Here is a 24,385-nt window from a genome sequence, read left to right on the forward strand (position 1 = left end):
TCTTTTTTTCTTTTTACATCTTACATATTGCAATTAAATACAAATATGTCGATGAGCGGGCAACGTCTCTCTCTCTCTCTCTCTCTCTCTCTCTCTCTCTCTCTCTCTCTCTCTCTCTCTCTCTCTCTCTCTCTCTCTCTCTCTCTCTCTCTCTCTCAAGAACATAATGAGTCTTCAGTAAGATGGTCAGTACTGATTATATTAACTTAAAACCATTTCTTCTTCTTCCTTAAAATCATTTATTCTCCCTCTTCGTAAATTAATATAACCTCTTGGTGTCTGTCTCTTTGGCATTCACTACGTGACTGCCACGCCTTTCAACTCGTCCATCACACCATTATGTAAGGTGATCCTTGCCCGTATATGTATTAATTGTATCTGATTGTCTATGATTTAAACCCATTTATTACATATTCGGACTTTTTATACAAGAGCAAGGCAGAAAAGTGTGTGTGTGCGTGTGTGTGTGTGTGTGTGTGTGTGTGTGTGTGTGTGTGTGTGTGTGTGTGTGTGTGTGTGTGTGTGTGTCCCTTGCGACTACTCATTGTAAGACTCAAACACTCGCTTTCTGCACTACTACTACCCTACTACAACAACAATAATAACTAATAATAATAATAATAATAATAATAATAATAATAATAATAATAATGCTACTGCTACTACTACTACCACTACTTCCTATAAAACTCAGCTCAGTACTCACCCCATCCTTCCCTTTCTCCCCCCACAGATGCAGGCGGGCAGACAAGCCGCATCGAGGGCTCGGGCGGCATGGTGGTAGGCGGGCACAGTGGCGGTGGTGCAGGGGGCAGTATTACCACGACGGCCCACCAGACTGTGTACCCGAGCCATGGCCCCCCAGCACCCACGCCCACTGCCGCCTCCTCCTCCTCGTCTGCCTCCTCGCTCGGTCAGTCCCTAAGCGAGTCCCTCTTCTCGTCCCTCAAGAGCTTCTACGAGAGCATGACCAATAATTTCTCGGAGGCGTGCCGGGCTAACTGCTCAGGGCGTGGCGAGTGTCTCAATGGAACCTGCGTGTGTCTGGTGAGTGGGTGCTGGTGTGTGCGTGGGGGGGGGGGGGGGGGTAGTGAGGGAGGGTGTAGTGGTAGAGGGTTCGTAGTGGGGGCAGTGGTTGTAGTAGTAGTAGTAATAGGAGGAGGAGGAGGCAGAGGAGGAGGAGATGGGGAAAAAGAAGAGGAGGAGGAGGTGATAGGGGAACAGAAGTGGGAGGGCCAGGGGAAGTAGTAGTCATAGTAGTAGTAGTAGTAGTAGTAGTAGTAGTAGTAGTAGTAGTAGCAATAGTAGTAGTAGTAGCAATGGTAGTAGTAGTAGTAGTAGTTATAGTAGAGTAATATTAATAGTAGTCACCGATAAGGCTGAGTATTCTGCTACACAACAAACGAGCGAAGTCTAGTCAGATTAACACGATTAGCACACTTCCGTTCACACTGCGAGTAGAGAAGCATCACATTTATCAGTAATTTCAGTATCTGTCCTTGAATCCAATCACGTGGGCCGCGGAGATCAGGGCGCTCCCGAACAAGCTTTATCAAATCCTCAAGAATCGGTAAAGCTTTTTTCGGAAGCGTCCTGATCTCAAAGATTCAATGTATTGGATGCTCTGAGATTGTTACGTCATCAACACATCACGAAACAGGTGACGAAACGTTGGAATATTATTATTATTATTAATATTATTATTATTGTTATTATTATTATTATTATTATTATTATTATTATTATTATTATTACCTATTATTATTATTATTTTTTTTTTTTACAGCAAAGGAGACAGCTCAAGGGCACAAAAATAAGGAAACAATAATAAATAAAAAAAAGCCCGCTACTCGCTGCTCCTAAAAAAAAAAGAATCAAAAGAGGTGGCCGAAAGAGGTCAATTTCGGGAGGAGAGGTGTCCTGATAGGTTTGCTTAGTGAATGAAAAGCCTCCACCGCGGCGCTCATTCTAATTATTATCCTCGTTGTAAAAATGTAGGTCACGTTCTTCCGTTCGCTGCAACATGTCAGGAAGGGGGAAAGTTTTTATCATCAGTTTTAGTGTCTGTGAATTAATCTCTCTCTCTCTCTCTCTCTCTCTCTCTCTCTCTCTCTCTCTCTCTCTCTCTCTCATACATAGAAACATAGATAATAAATTTAAACATATTGGTAGATATACTAATTAATACATTGCTGAAATGATAGTTAGATAGACAAATAGATGAATATAGGTAGATACTATAGATACGATAGATTAATAGATGAAATAAAGTGCATGAATTGAAATGAAAGGCGCTGAGGCTCACGTAATCTAGTGGAGCTTTTTTTTTTTTTTACAACAAAGGAGACAGCTCAAGGGCACAAAAAAAAGGAAACAATAATAAAAAAAAGCCCGCTACTCGATGCTCCTATAAAAAAAAAAAGAGTCAAAAGAGGTGGCCGAAAGAGAGGTCAGTTTCGGGAGGAGAGGTGTCCTGATAACCATATGTACGATAATGAGTAGGAGGTAATGAGGGCGATGCAGGTACGAAAAGATGGTGCACTTATCGGTTCGTCATATGTTAAAAGTTATAACATCTAATTTTACTCTTATTTATTTTATATCCTCCTCTCCTGTCCTCTTTGCTTCGATGTGCTCCCCCTTCACTCCCTCATCTTTGCATATTTCGCCTACTCCTTCTCCAAACTTCTACTCCTCCCTCTCCTTTTCCTTTTCTTCTTCCTCTTATTTTCCTTTTCTTCCTCCTCTTATTTTCCTTTTCTTCCTCCTCTTCCTCCTCCTCCTATTCTTCTTGCTCCTCCTCTTGTTTCTACTCCCAGTCTAACCCGGTAACAGCGAGGATCATGTTTCTTAATGCTCCCTTCAAGCGAGAAAAATGAGAAAAAATCACCCCTCACACAAACCATTTCATAATATATATCAAAGCATTTGTGATCAGATTATGTATCATCTATTTTGGGGGGTTATATCATGGCACAAATTTGGCCTGTCGCTGCTACACGGTAAAGCCACAAATTTGGCCCGTCTCTGCTACCAAACCATATCTAGCCAAATCCAGCCTGACCTACACTAAGCCAAACCCAACAGAAACCAAACCTAATATAACAAACTAGCTTAGCATTACCCAGCTTAACCTCACCGAACATAACCTGATATACTCGTACACCAACCCAGCCAATTGACCTTTTACCCAACCTACCTTAAACGCAACAAATGAAAAGCCAAAACCACACCACTACTGTTCTCTTTCCTTCCCCTCCGTCAGGTCCAGTATGAAGGGGACACGTGCCGGGAACCCAACCTGGCGTACTTCATTAGCTTCGCCACCGTGTTCTACCTGATCGCCGCCGTGAGCCTGGCGCAGCTGGTGGTGTGCGTGCGCGCAGAGTATATGCGGCAGAAGGCTCCCTCCCTCCGGCGTGCGTGTCGCGTCACCACACAGAAGATGCTTTACGTCATCACCTTCGTCGCCGCCACCCTCCGCGGGGCCTACTTCTCCTCGCCCGTGAGTGTTGGTAGCAGTGTGGGTGGGGATGAGGGGGGAGGGGGAATGTGTGTGTGATGGGGTGGGGTGGGGTTGGTGTTGTGTGTGTGTGTGTGTGTGTGTGTGTGTGTGTGGAGGGAGGAGGGCATACTGTTTTGTTTTCGTTTGCTTGTGTGTTCTGTTTTTGTTTGTTTGATGTGTGTTGTTTTGGTCAGGTTGATGTTGGTTGTATGTCTGACTGTTTTGGTTGGGTTGATTGATGTTGGATGTGTGTGGCAGTTTTGTTTGTGTGGGTCATTCATATTGGGGTTTATGGTGGTGCTGGTTTGGTTGGTAATCCTTGGCACTGATGACGAAAGACATTGCTGTATCGTTTTGTTGTGATGGTGAAGGGTGTTTTGTGGTTGCCAGAAAGCTTTGTTTATTTATTCATTTCAGTTGTGGTGGTTTGTTGTGGTGATACAAGTGGATTGCTGTTGTCACTCAGTTCTGCTTTACTTATTCATTCCAGTGGTAGGAATTTGTTGTCATGGTAAAGGGTGTTTTGTGGATGTCGTCTAGGTCTGTTTTATTCATTCATTCATCGATCCATTCTGGTATAATCTTGCTGTGCCCCAGATTCCCGTTTTTTTTCGGAGTTCAGTGGTTGTTGTGATGGTAGTTGTTGTTTTGTGGTTGTCGTTTGATCCACTTTTATTCACTTGTTGTCTTGGTATTTGTTGTTTTGTGGTTGTCGTTTGATCCACTTTTATTCACTTGTTGTCTTGGTATTTGTTGTTTTGTGGTTGTCATTTGATCCACTTTTATTCACTTGTTGTCTTGGTATTTGTTGTTTTGTGGTTGTCGTTTGATCCACTTTTATTCACTTGTTGTCTTGGTATTTGTTGTTTTGTGGTTGTCGTTTGATCCACTTTTATTCACTTGTTGTCTTGGTATTTGTTGTTTTGTGGTTGTCGTTTGATGCACTTTTATTCACTTGTTGTCTTGGTATTTGTTGTTTTGTGGTTGTCATTTGATTCACTTTGATTCACTTGTTGTCTTGGTATTTGTTGTTTTGTGGTTGTCGTTTGATTCACTTTTATTCACTTGTTGTCTTGGTATTTGTTGTTTTGTGGTTGTCGTTTGATTCACTTTTATTCACTTGTTGTCTTGGAATTTGTTGTTTTGTGGTTGTCGTTTGATCCACTTTTATTCACTTGTTGTCTTGGAATTTGTTGTTTTGTGGTTGTCGTTTGATCCACTTTTATTCACTTGTTGTCTTGGAATTTGTTTTGTGGTTGTCGTTTGATCCACTTTTATTCACTTGTTGTCTTGGAATTTGTTGTTTTGTGGTTGTCATTTGATCCACTTTGATTCACTTGTTGTCTAGGTATTTGTTGTTTTGTGGTTGTCGCTTGATCCACTTTTATTCACTCATTCACTCATACATTCTGATCTAATCTTACTACGACTCAGATTTCTATTTCTGCGGTGATTTCCTCTAACGTGGGAAGGAAGGGTTATCTGGGAAGGCTCTCGAGTAATTATATTATCAGTCTCTCTTGAAGCCCTCGCCGCGTAACACAAGCCCGTATTCTTACCCTATCGTTGTAGTTGCTGGGCTTTTCATGTGTTGTTTTGTGATGCTAGTTTTACACGACTTCTGCACCTTGAAAGGGAAAACCACTTATGAAAATCCGTATATCTTCTCTGTGATCTTGGAAAGTAGTCGTAATGGGAGCCGATACGTTTAAGAATATGGACCACAGCCTCCAGTGCTTAGCGGCCTTACGTGTACGGTTGTTTACGAGGGTGTGACGAAGCCCCGGCCTTGCCAGTTCATAGGCCAGTCAGTCAGTGTTGTTTTGCAGTGATCATTGATTTGTTTTAATTGGTAGGTCCTTGTTAGATTAGTGTTCATATTTTGTCATGTTCCCAGTTCATTAGCTTAGTAGGCTTTAAATGGTTGTCTCTGAAATTACTCACTACTTGCTCAGAAGTATTAAACTGAGGTGAGATAACTTAAGAATTGAGATTAACGGTGAAATAGATTAACAACCCTATATTCGCAGATGACAGTCTTACGAGCTGATTCCGAGAAATTTAGATTGCTGTTGTCACTCAGTTCTGCTTTACTTATTCATTCCAGTGGTAGGAATTTAAAGGGAGTCTGAAAGTAGGTCTGGAGAAGAAAAAGTACTGTTTAATAATCGATTGGCTGGACAAATATAATGATCGGGAACGAAACATTTGAGATGATAAAGAAATACATACATAATATCTGCGACAAACAATTATTTCAAACTCATTCCACAAAACAAATCAAAGACAATGGCTAATGGATGGAGCGCTTTTGGTAAACAAACTAATATGAATAGCAACCGGCCCCTCCGTGAAGATAAAGGTTATAAAAATCAGAGTATTCTACCAGTCCTAACACACGGTTCAGAAACTTGGCGCCTAACACACACAAAAAAAAAAAAGAAAGCTGAGAAGCGCACAAAAGGAATGAAACGAGAAGTGTTGGGCATAACATGGAGAAACAAGAAACGAGCATCATAGTGAACACAAAAAAACAAAGATATCATAATGACAAGAATAAGAAATGGTCCTCGGCAGGTCTCACCATGCGTAAAACTGACAACAGATAGACAGACAAATTAAAAGAGTAGCAAAGTAGGAGTCAGGGCAAACAGGAGGCCATATTAAAAAAAAAGGAGATGGGGAGATGAAGTAAGAGCATATGGCGGAGCTGGATGGAGTACACTATCATCAGTCGAGAGGTGGAAAACGTTGGGAAAGGCCATTATCTTGCATTGGACTAAGAATGGCTGCTGCTGACGATGATGATGACCGTCTTGGCTTACTCTATATTATACTCTATGGGTTTTCTTCCTATATATGTGTTTTTGGTGTTGGTGATGGCGTTTGTGGTCATGTTGATTGCAGTCGTTAGTGGTGTTGGTGTTCGTGGTGGTGGTGATGGTGGTGTTGTTGTTATTGGTGGTGGTGGGAGGGGTCAAATATTACCATCAATGCATTTTCCTTTCTTCTCAGGCTAATAGTGATGGCAGGTCGGTAATGGTAATAGTAGTAGAGGTCATGGGAATAGTAGTCGTTTTAGTGTTGTTGTTGTTGGTGGTGATTGTGTTATTGTTGTTGTTGTTGGTGGTGGTGGTGGGAGGGGTCAAATATCGGTACATTTTTCTCTCTCCTCAGGCCTCTCATTCTACTGGATTCTCATTTTACTGGAGCAGCGCTGGGCTTTTTTTTTTTTTTTTTTTTTTTTTTTAGCTGTTTCATTGTAAAAAATAGTGATCTCAGGTTGGCAATGCTAGTAGTCAGGGTCGCGGGAGTAGTAACAATTGTAAGTGTGATGGTCATAGGAACTGTCTGAGGCGTCCATTTTCTCCCTCCAGGCTAACGCTGACCTCAAGTTGGCGCCCTCCTTCGTCAGCGCCTTCTACCCCATCATCCTCAGCGGCGGCTCCCTCATCGTCTGCTTCTGGGCCGAGGTGAGTGTTGATTTGCAGTTTGTCTCGACTTGTCCCATTTTCTAGTATGTGTTGATTTTCCCGTTTTCTTATCCCGGACGGAGTGGAAAAATTTGGGCGGCTTTTCCGATACGGCGATACCCTACGCCCCTGTCCACCCAGCAGTGAATGGATGCCAGGTATTAATTGGGGGTTGTGTCCCGTCTCCTGGGATCTGTTCCATTCTATAATTCCTTCCCCTTCTGTCCCTCTCCGGCATATGACCACAGATGTTGCGCCGACTAAACGAAACTTTCCCGTTTTCTTTTTTGTGTTGCTTCTGTTCCTACACGAGCCTTACCATGAACACAGTGATATAAATTGGAAAACAACAACACGACCAAAAACTAATTGCTACTACTCATACTAACACCAATAAACATTCGCCTGATTTATTAAACATCGCTGTAGTCTTTTATTAACAATGATTTGCTGATGACGTGTCTTTTTTTACCCGTTTTTCAAGGGGTGATTAGTTAGTTTTATTGATTTTTTTTTTTTATATCACTTTTCACGAGTTTCTACAATATGTCGACGTTGTGAAAATCCAGCACTTTTAGCTAATTCCATCCCAAAAAATTAATTAAAAAGTTCTACTAGCTACATAACTGTTGGTATATGCTAATCCAACGACCATGACATACAAACTCGCTTGTATCGCAGTCACCACGTGTTTGTTTACTCGTCGAGTCACGTGTTAGTCTGTGACCTGTGGCATTATACAGACACATCCTCTTTAATATGACCCCCACTGCATGGTATTATACACGTTCACACAGGCTCCTCTGCTCCTGTACAAACCTTCGTGATGGCGGGTGACAGAAACGAACTCCAACAAGGAACCAATTCACTATCATTCGACCGTCGCCTCATCTGTTCCGTTCTTAATTAAAAGTCTGGAGTGAAGCCAGCTGGCCTTTGTTTTCATTATTATTATTATTATTATTATTATTATTATTATTATTTACAGTAAAGGAAGCAGCTCCGTGACACAAAAAAGCCCGCTAAGCTCTGTCTCCACAAAGAAAAACGTAAGAGTATTAAATTGTTAGTGAGGCGTTTTGATACTCCCCTCTCGAGAGCCTTCAAGTCGAGGGAAGGAGGAAATACAGACGAAGGAAGACATAGCCTTAGAGAGCCTGCTGAACTGCTCTTTGGGAATAATTGAGAGAAAGAGGAGACCCAGAGTGAGGACATGGGAGTCTTAGATAGGCTTGCAGCACCCCCTCGACCCCCCTCGTATATACCGGTACCTCCCCGGGAGTGGCTTACGTCAGGCTCGGCAGGTGTCTGAGCGGCTATACTCCGTCACCGCCTTGGAGACACGCCCAACACTTTATTTTCCCCTTAAAGTTCCTGGTGGTCCAATTAAAATCAACTTGCCTTGATAGAGAGAGAGGTGTGCCTTATTGCCCTCATATTATTTTTATTATTATAAGAGATAAAGCAAATAGAAAGTGCGGGCATTATAAGGTGCATGGAGGTAATAAGAGTGCATGTTCAGCAGCCCCCAAACATCTGAGACGCCGAGAAAAAGATGAAAGTGAAAGCAATGAGAGAGAAGGAGAAAAAGGACGAGAGTATAGATTATAGAAATGGTGAGACAGAGGGGTAGATTAATAAATATCTTAAAAAAACACAACAAAAATAAAACAATTAAGAAATAAAAAAAAAACGAATAAAATGTGAGGAGCACATAAGTAAAAATTCTAAAAAAACGCTATTAAAAGCATAACATAAATAAAACGATAAGTATATAAGTAAAAATATCTGCTATATATCACAAGGAAAAAACGACTAGCATAATTTTATCATTTATTTTTTTACCCTGTATTTTATTGAGTCACGTCTACAAACCACTTGCCAGTCCCTCTCTTCACCTACCTTTACCTGCCTCAAATAGTCCGCCTTTTTTTCCTCCTTTTTTATTTCTATTTTATTACCCAACACGTCCCTCTATACTCCTACCTTTACCTACCTCAAATAGTCCGCCTTTTTTTCCTCCTATTTTATTTTTATTTTATTATCCAACACTTTGTATTTCATCGACTTTCATTGTCACAAGTTTCTCGCTACAGGAATTGAGTTTTTTCCAACCTTACCTTTTTAGTATTTTTCCATTCATCATCATCACCAAAATTCACCCTCAGCCTATGCTATTTTTTTTAACCCGTCCGCTGCGATTGGCACGGATTTGGCCTTCCCTAGTAGCCTGGTAACATATAGTCCCAGGTCTTTCTCTGCCTCTGTGGTGGATAGTGGAGTGTTTCCCATGTGGTATTGGTGTGCTGGATATCCCCTCCCATGGTGCAGGACTTTACATTTTTCTTCATTGAATTGTAACAGCCACTTTTTGCTCCATTCCAGTAGCTTGGTGAGGTCTGACTAGGAAATCCGCATTCAGGGAGTTAATAGCATAGGCTGATGGTGAATTTTGGTGATGATGAACGGAAAGATAATAAAAAGAACAAAAGCCTTTCCCAGCGTCGTCCACCTCGTCTCTCCGTCTGATGTTAGTGTAGCTTTTTTTCAGCAGAGGAGACAGTGCAAGGGCGTAAAAAAAAGAAAAGAAAAGAAAACAATTAAAAAAAAAGCCCGCTACTGACTGCTCCGGCACATGTTCTATTTCCATCTCTCCGCCTGCTTGTTCGCTGCCTGCATTAACTTGTGCAATACCTGGGCTGCCACTCTTGCGTTGGTAGTTCATTTGCCTTGCCGACACTTATTATTATCATTATTATTATTATTATTATTATTCAGCTCATTTTTTTTACAGTGTACTTCACCAAAACCTTTAATTAACAAAAAGTACCTAAGCAAGAAAGACAAACACCCAGGAGTTCTTTTCATAGTGTGTGTGTGTGTGTGTGTGTGTGTGTGTGTGTGTGTGTGTGTGTTTTTCAGTCCTTGGCCTCCTAAACCTGTCTAACTTAACGTGTGTGTGTGTGTGTGTTTACATGCTGGTGATGAGTTGTAGAGGAGGGAGGGATGGGGAGAGAAGTGGAGAGAAGAGGGAAAAAAACTGAAAGGGGTGGAGAGGTGGGAAAACTTGTGAAGTGGAGGGAAGGGGGGAAGAGGGAGAATAGAGAAGGAGAGGGATAAGAAGAAGGGTTAGAGAAGAATGGGGGGTAGGAGAGCTGACGAGGGAAAATGATAGAAAGTAAATAGGAGGGCTAGAGGAAGGATGGAGGGAAGGAGGAAGAATGGAGAGAATGATACTTGACAGGAGAGATAATGAAAGGAGGTGAGAGGAGAAGGAAAGTTAACTGGAAAGAGAGAAGAAGGAGGGATTAGAGGAAGAATGGAGAGAAGGACAGTTGACAGAGGGGAGAACAGAGAGAAGGAAAGAAGGAAGGAGGAAAGAGGAGGGAGGATGGAAACGGAGGAAAGTGGAGAAGGAAAGTTAACTGGAAAGATGGAAGAAGAAGGGATTAGAGGAAGAATGAAGAGAAGGACAGTTGAGAGGCGAGAGAATTAAAAGAAGGAAACCGGGAAGGAGGAGAAAAAAATTAGTTCACAGGAAAGAGGGAAGAAGGAGGGATTAAAGGAAGAATGGAGCGAAGGAAAGTTGACGGAGGGAGAATAGAGAGAAGGAAAGAAGGAAGGAGGAAGGAAGGGGGGGGGGAGAAACAGAGGAAAGGAGAGAAGGAAAATTAACAGGAAACAGAGAAGAAAAATGGAGCGTTTAGGAAGAACGGAGAGAAGAAACGTTAACAGGAGAAGGAAAAGGGGGGTGGAAACAGAGGAAAGGGAGTTACTTAATGAAAAAATAATGATGGAGAAAAGAATTAAAGGAGTTGAGGAAATGACAGAAAAAAAGAGGGGAAAGTGGAAGGGAGAAGATAGGGTAGAGGGAGGAGTGAAGAGAAGTAAGAGCAGGGATGGTGGAGAGGCAATAGAGAGGAAGAGGAGAGAGGGAGAGAAAGGATGAAGAAAGGAAGGTGTGAGGAGGGAAGTGAGGGACGAATGAGAGAAAGGAAAGAAAGTGGAGAGAAGAAAATCCCTTATCTAACCTAAGAGAGAGAGAGAGAGAGAGAGAGAGAGAGAGAGAGAGAGAGAGAGAGAGAGAGAGAGAGAGGTGGTGATGAAGGAGAAAATAACGAAATGTGATTTATATTCGGTAGAGTGAAGAAGCAAGGAGGAGGAGGAGAGGAGAGGAGGAGGAGGAGGAGGGGGAGGAGGAGGAGGAGGAGGAGGAGGAGGGGGAGGTTATAAAGTCGGGTGGCAAGGCAAGGACACATGTACCGAGCTGAGTGAGAGAGAGAGAGAGAGAGAGAGAGAGAGAGAGAGAGAGAGAGAGAGAGAGAGAGAGAGAGAGAGAGAGAGAAGCCTTACATTACATTATTTTACACAAAGGAAGAAGGAAAGCGAAGAAAGAGCGTACGTACATGCTGGATTACGAAAGGTGTGTACGCGTTATTGTGTGTGTGTGTGTGTGTGAGAGAGGAGGAGGAAATAAGCACGTTGATGGGTGTGCGCAAACATTTACACAGCACCAAGGTAGGAGAGAGAGAGAGAGAGAGAGAGAGAGAGAGAGAGAGAGAGAGAGAGAGAGAGAGAGAGAGAGAGAGAGAGATATTCCTTGTTGAATTTTACCTCATAACGAAAATTTGAAGCAGTAGATGCAAATATAAATTCATGGGGGCAGACGCTGAGAGAGAGAGAGAGAGAGAGAGAGAGAGAGAGAGAGAGAGAGAGAGAGAGAGAGAGAGCATGGGTAGAACACAAGGAGGACGATAAAGAGGAGAGGAAATAACGTGGAGGGAAGAAGGAGGGGGGGGTGAAAGGAAGGAGGGAGGGGATGGGGAGAGGAGTCCTTATCCGTTTCTTGTCACACTGCTAACAATGTGTGTGTGTGTGTGTGTGTGTGTGTGTGTGTGTGTGTGTGTGTGTTTGTACTTACATGGCTAGTGTGTGTGTATTGGCTGGTATGTGTGTTTACACCAGTGTGAGAGAGAGAGAGAGAGAGAGAGAGAGAGAGAGAGAGAGAGAGAGAGAGAGAGAGAGAGAGAGAATGTGACCAGCGTAATGGTAGGTCGCTTAAAACTAGAACACTGCCTCCTCCTCCTCTTCCTTCTTCTGGTCCTCCTCCTCCTCCTCCTCCTCTTTCTCTTCCTCTTCTTCTGAATGACCATTGAATACTAACCGCCAACACACTTAACAACAAGCACACTAACTAACTAAAACAACAATGATGTCCTGCAAAACTGCCCTAAACACACACACACACACACACACACACACACACACACACACACACACACACATTAATAAAACAACATATATTCACATACTCGAATACATGCATACATCACCACGCACTACCATCCTATACAGCCCGCTACACTGCTTCACGGCCTCAAACATGCATAGGTACGCCGCTAAACTGGCTACACTGCTACATGGCTACACTTAAAGCATATAGAAGAAGGAGGGGCTCTTGCACAACATAAGCTAACTGACACTCACCTTCTGGCTACACTATATATTTATAAGCCTTCTGCGTCATCATCATCATCATCTTCAGTTCTAGCTAGTCCACTGCATGACTTAAGACTTTCCCAGCACTCTCATCTCTGTGTCTGATGTTAGGTAAATGCTTCACTAAATATAAAACTTTTCCGTGTCATCATCATCATCATCATCATATTCAGTTGTAGCTAGTCCACTGGATGACTTAAGACTTTCATCTCTGTGTCTGATGTTAGGTAAATGCTTCACTAAATATAAAACTTTTCAGTGTCATCATCATCATCATCATATTCAGTTGTAGTTAGTCCACCGCATGACTTTCCCAGCACTTTCATCTCTGTGTCTGATGTTAGGTAAATGCTTCACTAAATATAAAACTTTTCTGTGTCATCATCATTATCATCATCAGCCATGACTAGCCCTCTGCATGGTTATAGGCTCTCCCAACGGTCTCCATCTCTGTGTCTGTCTGATGTTAGTGTACTCCATCCTGTTCCGGTAAACTCTTCACTATGTAATACTTCAACGTCATCATCATCGTCGTCATTATCTTCATCGTCAGTTCTAGCTAGTCCAATGCATTTTAAGGTCTTTCTCAACGTTCTCCACCTCGCCCTGTCTGATGTTAGTGTACTCCCTCCTGTTCCGGTAAACCCTACTCTATATAACCCTTCAACGTCATCATCATCATTATCTTCATTTTCAGTTCTAGCTAGTCCACTGCATGGTTAAAGGTCTTTCCCAGCGTTCCCTATCTCTCTGTCTGGTGTTAGTATGCTCCATCCTGTTCCGGTAAACTTTGCACTATATAATACTTCAACGTCATCATCATCATTATCTTCATTTTCAGTTCTAGCTAGTCCACTGCATGGTTAAAGGTCTTTCCCAGCGTTCTCTCTCTAATGTTAGTGTGCTCCATCCTGTTCCGGTAAACTTTGCACTATATAATACTTCAACGTCATCATCATCATCATCATTATCTTCATTTTCAGTTCTAGCTAGTCCACTGCATGGTTAAAAGTCTTTCCCAGCGTTCCCTATCTCTCTGTCTGGTGTTAGTGTGCTCCATCCTGTTCCGGTAAACTTTGCACTATATAATACTTCAACGTCATCATCATCATTATCTTCATTTTCAGTTCTAGCTAGTCCACCGCATGGTTAAAGGTCTTTCCCAACGTTCTCTCTCTAATGTTAGTGTGTTCCATCCTGTTCCGGTAAACTCTTCACTATATAATACTTAAACGTCATCATCATCATTATCTTCAGCTTCAATTCTAGCTAGCCCACTGCATGGTTAAAAGTCTTTCCCAGCGTTCCCTATCTCTCTGTCTGGTGTTAGTGTACTCCATCCTGTTCCGGTAAACTTTGCACTATACAATACTTCAACGTCATCATCATCATCATCATCATTATCTTCATTTTCAGTTCTAGCTAGTCCACTGCATGGTTAAAGGTCTTTCCCAGCGTTCCCTATCTCTCTGTCTGGTGTTAGTGTACTCCATCCTGTTCCGGTAAACTTTGCACTATATAATACTTCAACGTCATCATCATCATCATCATCATCATTATCTTCATTTTCAGTTCTAGCTAGTCCACTGCATGGTTAAAGGTCTTTCCCAGCGTTCCCTATCTCTCTGTCTGGTGTTAGTGTGCTCCATCCTGTTCCGGTAAACTTTGCACTATATAATACTTCAACGTCATCATCATCATCATCATTATCTTCATTTTCAGTTCTAGCTAGTCCACTGCATGGTTAAAGGTCTTTCCCAACGTTCTCTATCTCTCTCTTTGGTGTTAGTGTGCTCCAATCCTGTTGCGGTAAATGCTCTATTTTTTTAATCTCTCCACCTGGTCCTGTCTGACCTTTGTTTGACTTCAGTAGTTTCTAGGATGCCACTCTGTTACTTTGCTTGTTCATCATTTTTCAAGTCTCGACATGACACGACCTTCTCAAGTTCATTTCATATTCTGATCGTGGTTGGAATGTCTTTAACCTTTGTTCACTATTCATGATGCTTCCTGTCTCCATGTCACACACAGCTTTCATCTCTCCATTCTTCTTTGTTCCTTTCGTAGCTTTATTTCTAGCTATTTAGTCAGGAGTACGAGATGGCTAACATTCACTCATCAACAGCAATACAGTAGACACTAGCATATGATCCTGGCAAGATGTATGTGAATAGCCTTGCGGTTGAGGGTCAATAATTATTGTCCCTCGTAGAAAGTGATTCCATATTCCGAGGATAATTATAATCAAGGCGCCAAAGAAAAAAAAAGTCGGTATTCTCAGTCACTTTTGCCTCTGAATCAACTATTTCCGAAGTCGTCCAATAATGAGATGAATCGGCTTCTCAGGAGTTTTTCTTTCACATTTATGATACAGAAGCCTTGCCAATCTACCACTAGGCTCATGAAAATGCCCATGGAAATGTACTCAACCTCTGCGAAAACTATCTAATATGAGTATATAAGCCCCGAGGTGTTTGAGAGTATGGCCCAAAGGCACTTCATAATAACAGCAAAAGGAACCCAGTCCATTTTTTTTGGGGGGGGGATCAATCAGTTAGTCAGTAATTTATATTTTTCGTTCATCATTTGGTCAGTCAGTCAGTCAGTCAGCATATCTTTTAATCACTAGAGTAGACAGTCGGGGGGTAAAGGAAGCAGCTCAAGGGTAAAAAATAGATAAATAAAAACCAACAGCACTAGCCCAATAAAAGAAAGTAAGAAGAGAGGTCAATTTCGGATGGAGAGGTGTCTTGATACTCCCCTCTACGCCCTTTACTTCTCCCGTCTCATATCCAGGCAGGTCCATATTGCAAGCCTCCCTTCCCTGGTCATTCCCTTTACATCAGAACCGGCAGTATCAGCGCGCCAGACCTTACTCCTAGCGAACTCTCCTTTACCACTTTACGGGGGTGATGTAAGTCGGGGAAAACTTAAAAAGGAGGATAGAGTATGAGAATATATATATTGAGAGAGAGAGAGAGAGAGAGAGAGAGAGAGAGAGAGAGAGAGAGAGAGAGAGTTCAGTACTGCGTATAAAGTCTGCCCCTAACAGAAAAAAAGAGAGAGAGAGAGAGAGAGAGAGAGAGAGAGAGAGAGAGAGAGAGAGAGAGAGTTCAGTTCTTGTTATAAAGTCTGCCCATAACATAAAAAAAGAGAGAGAGAGAGAGAGAGAGAGAGAGAGAGAGAGAGAGAGAGAGAGAGAGAGAGAGAGAGAGACTAACTCGGGAATTAATGCAGTTCGTGTTTACCTGGATGTCCGTCTGCACCTCTCTCTCTCTCTCTCTGTTTTGGGGAGACTTTCTACGCAGTAGTGAACCATTCTCTCTCTCTCTCTCTCTCTCTCTCTCTCTCTCTCTCTCTCTCTCTCTCTCATTATTTTCAAACAAAGCGGCGCCCAAGTACACTTATTTGACAAGGCTTTCGTAGGAGTCATGGGCATTTCCAGTGGTTGTTTGATGGCCCCGGTGGTAGTCTGACCCACCGTTGCCAGGTTATCGTACTCAGAGCATAGTATCATCGGTTTCTGACGCCTGACTATTGCCAAGAGACATCAGGATTTAACTTTTTTAACGATAACTATAAGCGAGTCTCGTTATTGGGGCCCAGAAGACAATTTTGGGGCAGGAAGTCGGGAAGTATAAGCGGCTGGGTACGACAATCTGGCATCGGTGGTCTGACCCTTCTTCTGTACCATGAATTCAAAACAACACTCATGATAACCCGACTGATCTCCTTTTTCGGCCTGTGGATATAGCTGATGTGAGAGGCGGAAGCGTCTGAGAATATCGATTTTTGTGCTTTTCCTGTAACTAGCCGAGTTATGATGGCCTTATCTAACAAGCCGAGGCGGAGGAGGGCGGGCGGCCTTCAATCCCTTTTTTATTTTATTTTGATAAGCACATTGAAATAGCTTATCGTTGAGAGAGAGAGAGAGAGAGAGAGAGAGAGAGCATGTAGCATTGTAGTTCTCGAAATTATAATGGGAGAGATGAGAAGGGCGTTCGCAATGATGATGACGAGGAGGAGAAGAAGGAGGGGGAGAACAAGTAACCTAAGACTCATTTAAATCGTTGTTTGATTGCTCTGAGTCAGGGGGGAGAGAGAGAGAGAGAGAGAGAGAGAGAGTGGGGGGGGGGGAGGTAGGGATTAGTGTGAGGAGAGCAGAAAGGAAGGTATGGCAATTGGAGGCGGGGATGAGGTAAGGAGGAACGAGAAGGAGGAGGAGAGGAAGGATGTCAGCGAAGGAAAGAGAAGGAAGAGTAGAAGGCGGAGCGGAGGAGAGAGAAGTGCAAGGGAAGGATTGCCGGAGAATGTCAGGAAGAGGAGGGGGAAAAGCGGGAGCAGGTAGGAAGGAGAGAGAAGGAAGAATGGAGGAACAGAAGAGGAAGGAGGTGATGCAAAAGAAAGAAAAAAAATAAGAGGAAGGAAGGAGAAGGAGAGAAGCAGGGGCTTGAAGAAGAGAGATAACGAGAGGAACATAAGAACATAAGAACGTAAGGAGTCTGCAAGAGGCCGGTTGGCCTATACAAGGCAGTTCCTGTACACTTAACCCCACCTTACCTCACCATCCATGGCTTTATCTAACCTCTTCTTGAAGAGGAATAAGAGATGGTCGGAAGAGGGAGGGAAAGATGCAAAAAAGAGGAGCAAGAGGAACCAGGCAAGGAGGGAAGAGGGAGGAGGTGAGGGATAGATGAGTAAGAAGGGAGACAAGAAGGAGAGGAGGAGGACGGTGGTGCAATGGAGGGAGGGAGCGAGAGGCAAGGCAGGCAGGGAGGGAAGGGAGGGATGTTCACATCGACCCGACTTGAGTTCAGGTGTACCGAGAGTGGCAGGTAAGGCTTGGTGCACGAGTACTTACCTGAGAGAGAGAGAGAGAGAGAGAGAGAGAGAGAGAGAGAGAAGGTAAGATAAGGAGGTTATAGACAAGGAAAATTAAGAGGAGAAGGATGGAAATGAAGGAGAATGAGGTTACAAAGAAAGAATGAAGAGAGAGAGAGAGAGAGAGAGAGAGAGAGGTTACAAAGGGTTGGACAGTAAAGGAGAGGGAGGGATGTTTAAGAGGTGAGAAGCTTATGTAGGAGAGATGAAAAGGAGGTTACAGAGTGAAGGATGGTCGAGAGGAGGGGGAGGAGGTTACAAAGCAGATAGTTAGGAAGTGGAGTTTGATGTAAAGAGGAGGAGGAGGAGGAGGTTACAAAGCAGATAGTTAGGAAGTGGAGTTTGATGTAAAGAGGAGGAGGAAGAGGAGGAGATGAAGAAAGATGAAAAGGTTACTGAGGAGTTAGTTAAGAAGTTGAGTTTTATGTAAAGAGGAAGAAAGTGAGGAAAGGGATAGGAAAAGAGGAGGAGAAGGATGTGATGGTGGTGGTGGTGGTGGTGAAGGAAAAGGATGAAGAAGGAGAACAGGAGTAGAGGGAGAAAGATGAAGAGGAAAATGAAAAAGGGAAGGAGGAAATGGAGAACAAGAAGGGAGGAGGAAGAGATGATGTTCAATGTTCTAACTCTGAAATTCCGCCTCAATGTTGCTTCACTCTTTATCTTTTATCAGTTTTCTTGCTCACTGCTCTTCTGAACTTGATGACGAGGCTTCTACTCCTCCCGCGGCCTCACTACACACGACTTTCTCCCTACGCTCACCCCTCTGCTGTCCAACTCCCTAATGCAAGAGTTAACCAACACCTTCATGACGCATTCACCCCTCCCGCGGCCTCACTGCACACGACTTTCTGCTTACGCTCATCCCTCTGCAGTCCACCTCCCAAATGCAAGAGTTAACCAGTACCTTCATTCTTTCATCTCTTTCACTGCCCTTTGCTATCCAACTCCCTTATGCAAGAGTTAACCAGTACTTTCATTCTTTCATCTCTTTCACTACCCTATGCTGTCCAACTCCCTTATGCAAGAGTTAACCAGTACTTTCATTCTTTCATCTCTTTCACTGCCCTATGCTGTTCAACTTCCTAATGCAAGAGTTAAGTTGTACCTTCATTCTTTCATCTCTTTCACTGCCCTTTGCTATCCAACTCCCATATGCAAGAGTTAACCAGTACCTTCATGCTTTCATCTCTCTCACTGCCCTGCTGTCCAACTTCTTAAATAATCTCTTTCAATACCCTTTGCTACCCAACTCCCTTATGCAAGAGTTAACCAGTACCTTCATGTGTTAATCTCTTTCACTGCCCTTTGCTATCCAACTCCCTTATGCAAGAGTTAACCAGTACCTTCATGCGTTAATCTCTTTCACTGCCCTATGCTGTCCAACTATCTTATGCAAGAGTTAACCAGTACCTTCATGTGTTAATCTCTTTCACTGCCCTTTGCTATCCAACTCCCTTATGCAAGAGTTAACCAGTACCTTCATGCGTTAATCTCTTTCACTGCCCTTTGCTATCCAACTCCCTTATGCAAGAGTTAACCAGTACCTTCATGCGTTAATCTCTTTCACTGCCCTATGCTGTCCAACTCCCTAATGCATGAGTTAACCAGTACATTTATTCTTTCATCTCATTCAGCATGGCCTATGCTGTCCAACTTCCTAATGCAAGAGTTAAGTAGTACCTTCATATTTTCATCTCTCACTGGCCTATGCTGTCCAACTCTCTAATGTAAGAGTTAATCAGTATATACCTTCATGCTTTCATCTCTTTCTCTGCCCTATGCTATCTAACTCCCTAATGCAAGAGTTAAACAGTACCTTCATACTTTCATCTCTTTCACTGCCCTATGCTATCCAGCTCCCAAATGCAAGAGTTAAACAGTACCTTCATACTTTCATCTCTTTCACTGCCCTATGCTGTCCAACTCCCTTATGCTTAAGTTAACCAGTACCTTTATTCTTTCATCTAATTCATTGGCCTGTGCTGTCCAACTTCCTAATGCAAGAGTTAACTCATTCTTTCACCTTTCACTGGTACACTCTGCAACAGCCTTTTTTTTTTTTCGCCTATAATTCTTCCTTCTTACGACTTATACGCCTTCAAGAGAGCAGTATCAAGACGCCTCTTTAGCCTAATGTTATGGTGACGTTCTTCTTTATTCAGTTTTCGTTTTTATGGAGTAGCGTTTTGTCGATTATTTTTTTCTATTCTATTCTGAAGGAGGAGGAGGAGGAGGAGGAGGAGGAGAAGTGAAAAAGGAGAAAGATTACGATTATGTTATTTTGAGTGGTCCTTGAGAGAGAGAGAGAGAGAGAGAGAGAGAGAGAGAGAGAAAATGACCCCGAGCATTGTCAAGGGAATGAAGTTGGGACAGAATAAATAATCGAGTTGAAGGGAAGAGACTTGACGGGGAGAGAGAGAGAGAGAGAGAGAGAGAGAGAGAGAGAGAGAGAGAGAGAGAGAGAGGCAGAAATTTTCAGATAACAAAGACAACCTATTAAGCAAGCAATATTATCTATTTCAGAGAGAGAGAGAGAGAGAGAGAGAGAGGGGGGGGGGGAATTTAAAAGATAACAAGACATCCCATAAAGCAAGCAAAGTTATCTTTTTCCTGGAGAGAGAGAGAGAGAGAGAGAGAGAGAGAGAGAGAGAGAGAGAGACATAGAGAGAGAGGGAAGGATTTAACAGATAACAAGACATCCCATGAAACAACCAATGTTATCTTTTTCCTGGAGAGAGAGAGAGAGAGAGAGAGAGGGAATTTAACAGATAACAAGACATCCCATGAAGCAACCAATGTTATCTTTTTCCTGGAGAGAGAGAGAGAGAGAGAGAGAGAGAGAGAGAGAGAGAGAGAGAGAGAGAGAGGGGGGGGGGGATTTAACAGATAACTAGACATCCCATGAAGCAAACAATGTTATCTTTTTCCTGGAGAGAGAGAGAGAGAGAGAGAGAGAGAGAGAGAGAGAGAGAGAGAGAGAGGGGGTGGGGATTTAACAGATAACTAGACATCCCATGAAGCAAACAATGTTATCTTTTTCCTGGAGAGAGAGAGAGAGAGAGAGAGAGAGAGAGAGAGAGATCAGGTTGGGTCTTCCGACGTGACGCAAAACATCATATTCCGCAATGCAGCCGGTTCGGACCAGATGAGACCAGAGAGAGAGAGAGAGAGAGAGAGAGAGAGAGAGAGAATGCAATATACCATAAAAAAATTAATGGCATGACAAGACAAACCATTTACTCTTGTGTTGTTGACTCAGCGGGTTAGTAGTTTGGCCTTTCTTTAACAGCCTTCATTTCTGGGTGTGTTAACTAGTGGTGTAGAGTTTCATTCAAGGTCGCTCAAGTTAACTAGTGGCGTAAGGTTTCACTCAAGTTCATTCATCGCCTACGTAATAGTTATCGGGATCTGCTTCAAATTTGTGTAGGACTGTAAACAAAAATAAATCAAAAATGTTCCTCTAGAAGGTGCAAACTTGAACTGTATGCACCGTGAAGGGAAAAGAAAAAAAAAGTTTATATACGTAATAGTTATCGGGATCTTCAAATGTATGTATACTGTAAACAAAAATGAAAAAGAATGTTCGTCTAGAAGGTGCAAACTCGAGCTGTATGCACCGTGAAGGGAAAAGAGGAAAAAAAGTCTCCTGAATGGTACAAGACGAAATTCATGTCTAACGTAAACGAGAAAGGAAAAAATCGGTCGTCTTAGAGGTACAAAGACTTTAAATTTGTGCCAAAAGCGAGGAAAGAAAGATTATTACTTTTGTACCGTAAACGTAAAAGAGAAAAGTCAGTCTTAATGGTACAAAGACTTTTGAAACTTATGTATCGAATGTGAAAACGAAAATTAATATGAGGTACGAAGGCTTAAAATTTTGCGTACGGTAAAAGAGAGAAAAAATCGGTCCTCTTAAAGGTGGTGAGACGAAATTTATGGATCGTAAGCAAGAAAAAGAAAAAAAAATCTGTCGTTATGGCTTTTTTTTTTTTTTTTGTGTGTGTGTGTGTGTGTGTTTACGAACGCTCTGGCCTTATGGCTAGGTATACTATTGCATTTTTTTACTTTTTTTATTTATTTATTTATTTATTTTTTTTTTTTATTTTTTTTTTTTTTTTAGTATATAACATCTTCCAGCAGCCTTCCGATTCTTTTTCTTATCATATGCACGCTCTTATGTGGCTGATGAATAGAACTATATTTTCCCGTTCCTCATCCTAGTTTCTCACGCTTTTTTTTTTTTCGTATTCTGCACAAAAAGAAAAAGAGAAGGAAAGTATGTCGACCTTGAATTTGAAAGACTCCTGGACCCGTATTCTCAAACCTTTCGGCGCCCAATTACACATATTTGACAAGGCTTTCGCAGGCGTTTCGGGTACATATTTTCAGGTGTAATTTAATGGCCCTGGTGGTTGTTTAACTCTTCTTCTGTACCATGAATGTGAAAAAAAACTCATGAAAGCCCGATTAATTTCCATTTTGACCTTTGAAAATAGTTGATGTGCGAGGTGGAAGCATCTGGGAATACCGCCCCTGAGAACCCGATAGTCTCCTTTGTTGCCTCGGGAAACGTTTGCTGCGAGGGCCGGAAATGAGGATACGGGGCGGAGACTCAGCGTAAGCCTTCATGTAAACAGAAGAAAAGAACGGAAAAACTAGAAAAAATGTGTTCGTATAAAAAGGTATGTGCAGAATACGACAAAAAAGCGTGAGAAACCAGGGACAGAATAAATAATCGAGTTGAAGGGAAGAGACTTGACGGAGAGAGAGAGAGAGAGAGAGAGAGAGAGAGAGAGAGAGAGAGAGAGAGAGAGAGAGAGAGAGAAGGTGAAAAGGAAAATTAATCTGAGATACGAAGGCTTAAAATTTGTGTACCGTAAAAGAGAGAGAAAAAAGGGACAGAATAAATAATCGAGTTGAAGGGAAGAGACTAGAGAGAGAGAGAGAGAGAGAGAGAGAGACAGGGTGAAAAGAAAAATTAATCTGAGGTACGAAGGCCTAAAATTTGCGTACCGTAAAAGAGAGAGAAAAAATCGGTCCTCTTACAGGTGCTAAGACGAAATTTATGAATAGTAAACAAGAAAAAGGGACAAAAAATCGATCTCAAGAAGAGGAACGGGAAAATCTAGTTCTATTCATCAGCCACAGAAGAGCGTGCATATGATAAGAAAAAGAATCAGAAAGCTACTGGAAGATGTTATGGACTAAAAAAAAAAAAGATATGCATGGAAAACGAAAAAAAAATGTAAAAAAATGCAATAGATAGTGTAGCCATCAAGCCAGAGCGTTCGTAAACACACACACACACACACACACACACACACACACACACACACACACACACACACACACACACACACACACAGAAAAGAAAAGAAAGCCATAACACTTAATAAAGGAAGAAAATTATATCATGTACCTAACGATTTTATTCTGAAGATAAAGAAGAAGAAAAAAGAGCAACAACAACAACAACAACAACAAACGAAACCATCCTTTAAACCGCTGAAATAAGACAAAGACAACAACCTCATTTTATTACTTGAGAAGCCAAGGGGAGAGGGGGGAGGAGGGAGGGAGGGAGGTCCATGCAGTTAAGTGTGTAAGGGAGTGAGTAATGTCTGCTGCTGTAATAATAATGCTAACGTTCGTAATTGAGAGGAGTAAAAGAGGAGACAACAGGGGGGTGCGAGAGGAGGAGGAGGAGGAGGAGGAGGAGACGAAGACATGAAAGAGGAGGAGGAGTTTAACGGAAAGAGTTGAGTCATTGTCTTGGAATGGATATGACAATGCAGAAGAAGGAGGAGAAGGAGAAGGAGGAGGAGGAGGAGGGTAACATAATAATTGTGGTGGAGGGATGAAGGAGAAGATAAAGGGGGAAAAAAAAGCAAAATGACACGTGGGAGAAAAGGAAGAAGAGGAAGGAGAAGAAACAAGAGAGATAGAAAAGGAAATGTAAGAAGACTGAAAAATATGGAGGTGGAGGAAGGAGTAAAGAGAATTCGAAGAAAGTTGAGGAGGGAGGAGGAGGAGGAGGAGGAGGAGGAAGATAAACAGGGGGGACGATGGGGGGGGATGAGGGAGATGGAAGGAGAAGATAAAGGGGGAAAAAAAAGCAAAATGACACGTGGAAGAAAAGGAAGAGGAAGGAGAAGAAACAAGAGAGATAGAAAAGGGAATGTAAGAAGACTGAAAAATATGGAGGTGGAGGAAAGAGTAAAGAGAATTCGAAGAAGACGAAGAAAGAAGAGGAGGGAGGAGGAGGAGGAGGAGGAGGAGGAAGATGATAAACAGGGGGGACGGGGAGGGGGGATGAGGGAGATGGAAGGAGAAGATAAAGGAAAAAAATGACACGTGAAAGAAAAGGAAGGAGAGGAAGGAGAAGAAACAAAGGAGATAGAAAAGGGAATGTAAGAAGACTGAAAAATATGGAGGTGGAGGAAGGAGTAAAGAGAAGAATTCGAAGAAGACGAAGAAAGAAGAGGAGGGAGGAGGAGGAGGAGGAGGAGAAGAAGAATAACAAAGCGTGCAAGAGAATTAACCATCCGTACCCAATGACAAGAAAACAAAAATAACCACAGTAAAGAAACACCATTACGCAAGAGAGAGAGAGAGAGAGAGAGAGAGAGAGAGAGAGAGAGAGAGAGAGAGAGAGAGATGGTCCTCAACTGATATGTTCTAAAATTAAACTTATTCAACATTTATCGAGAAGCGAAGTCAGTCAGTCAGTCAGTCAGTCAGTCAGAGAGAGAGAGAGAGAGAGAGAGAGAGAGAGAGGTGAAGTAAAATTATTTGTTAGAGAAAATTATTTAACAAACCCTTGAATAAAATTAGTTGAGATAATAGTAATAATAATAATAATAATAATAATAATAATAATAAGTCGCCGAATATCCTCCTCCTCCTCCTCCTCTTAGGTTTTTTTTCTCGTTTTCTTTTTCTTTCTTTTTTTTCTTATTTAATTGTTCATCGCTTCCTCCCCCTTTAAATTTTCGAGGAGGAGGAGGAGGAGGAGGAGGAGGCGATG

At 42.3% G+C, this 24,385-nt stretch overlaps 1 protein-coding gene across 3 annotated transcripts in view; it reads left to right on the top strand.

Annotated features, from left to right (window-relative positions):
- The window catches only part of LOC127004082 (uncharacterized), a 101,845-nt gene that overhangs the window by 28,935 nt on the left and 48,525 nt on the right, over positions 1–24,385 (top strand). For all 3 annotated transcript variants that reach the window (XM_050871401.1, XM_050871403.1, XM_050871402.1), the window contains 3 exons: positions 734–1,047; positions 3,266–3,505; positions 6,883–6,978. In XM_050871401.1, the coding sequence (XP_050727358.1) occupies positions 734–1,047; positions 3,266–3,505; positions 6,883–6,978 (650 nt within the window). The remainder of the gene's footprint in view (positions 1–733; positions 1,048–3,265; positions 3,506–6,882; positions 6,979–24,385) is intronic.

Source organism: Eriocheir sinensis, chromosome 27 (assembly GCF_024679095.1).
Source record: "Eriocheir sinensis breed Jianghai 21 chromosome 27, ASM2467909v1, whole genome shotgun sequence".
NCBI lineage: Eukaryota > Metazoa > Arthropoda > Malacostraca > Decapoda > Varunidae > Eriocheir > Eriocheir sinensis.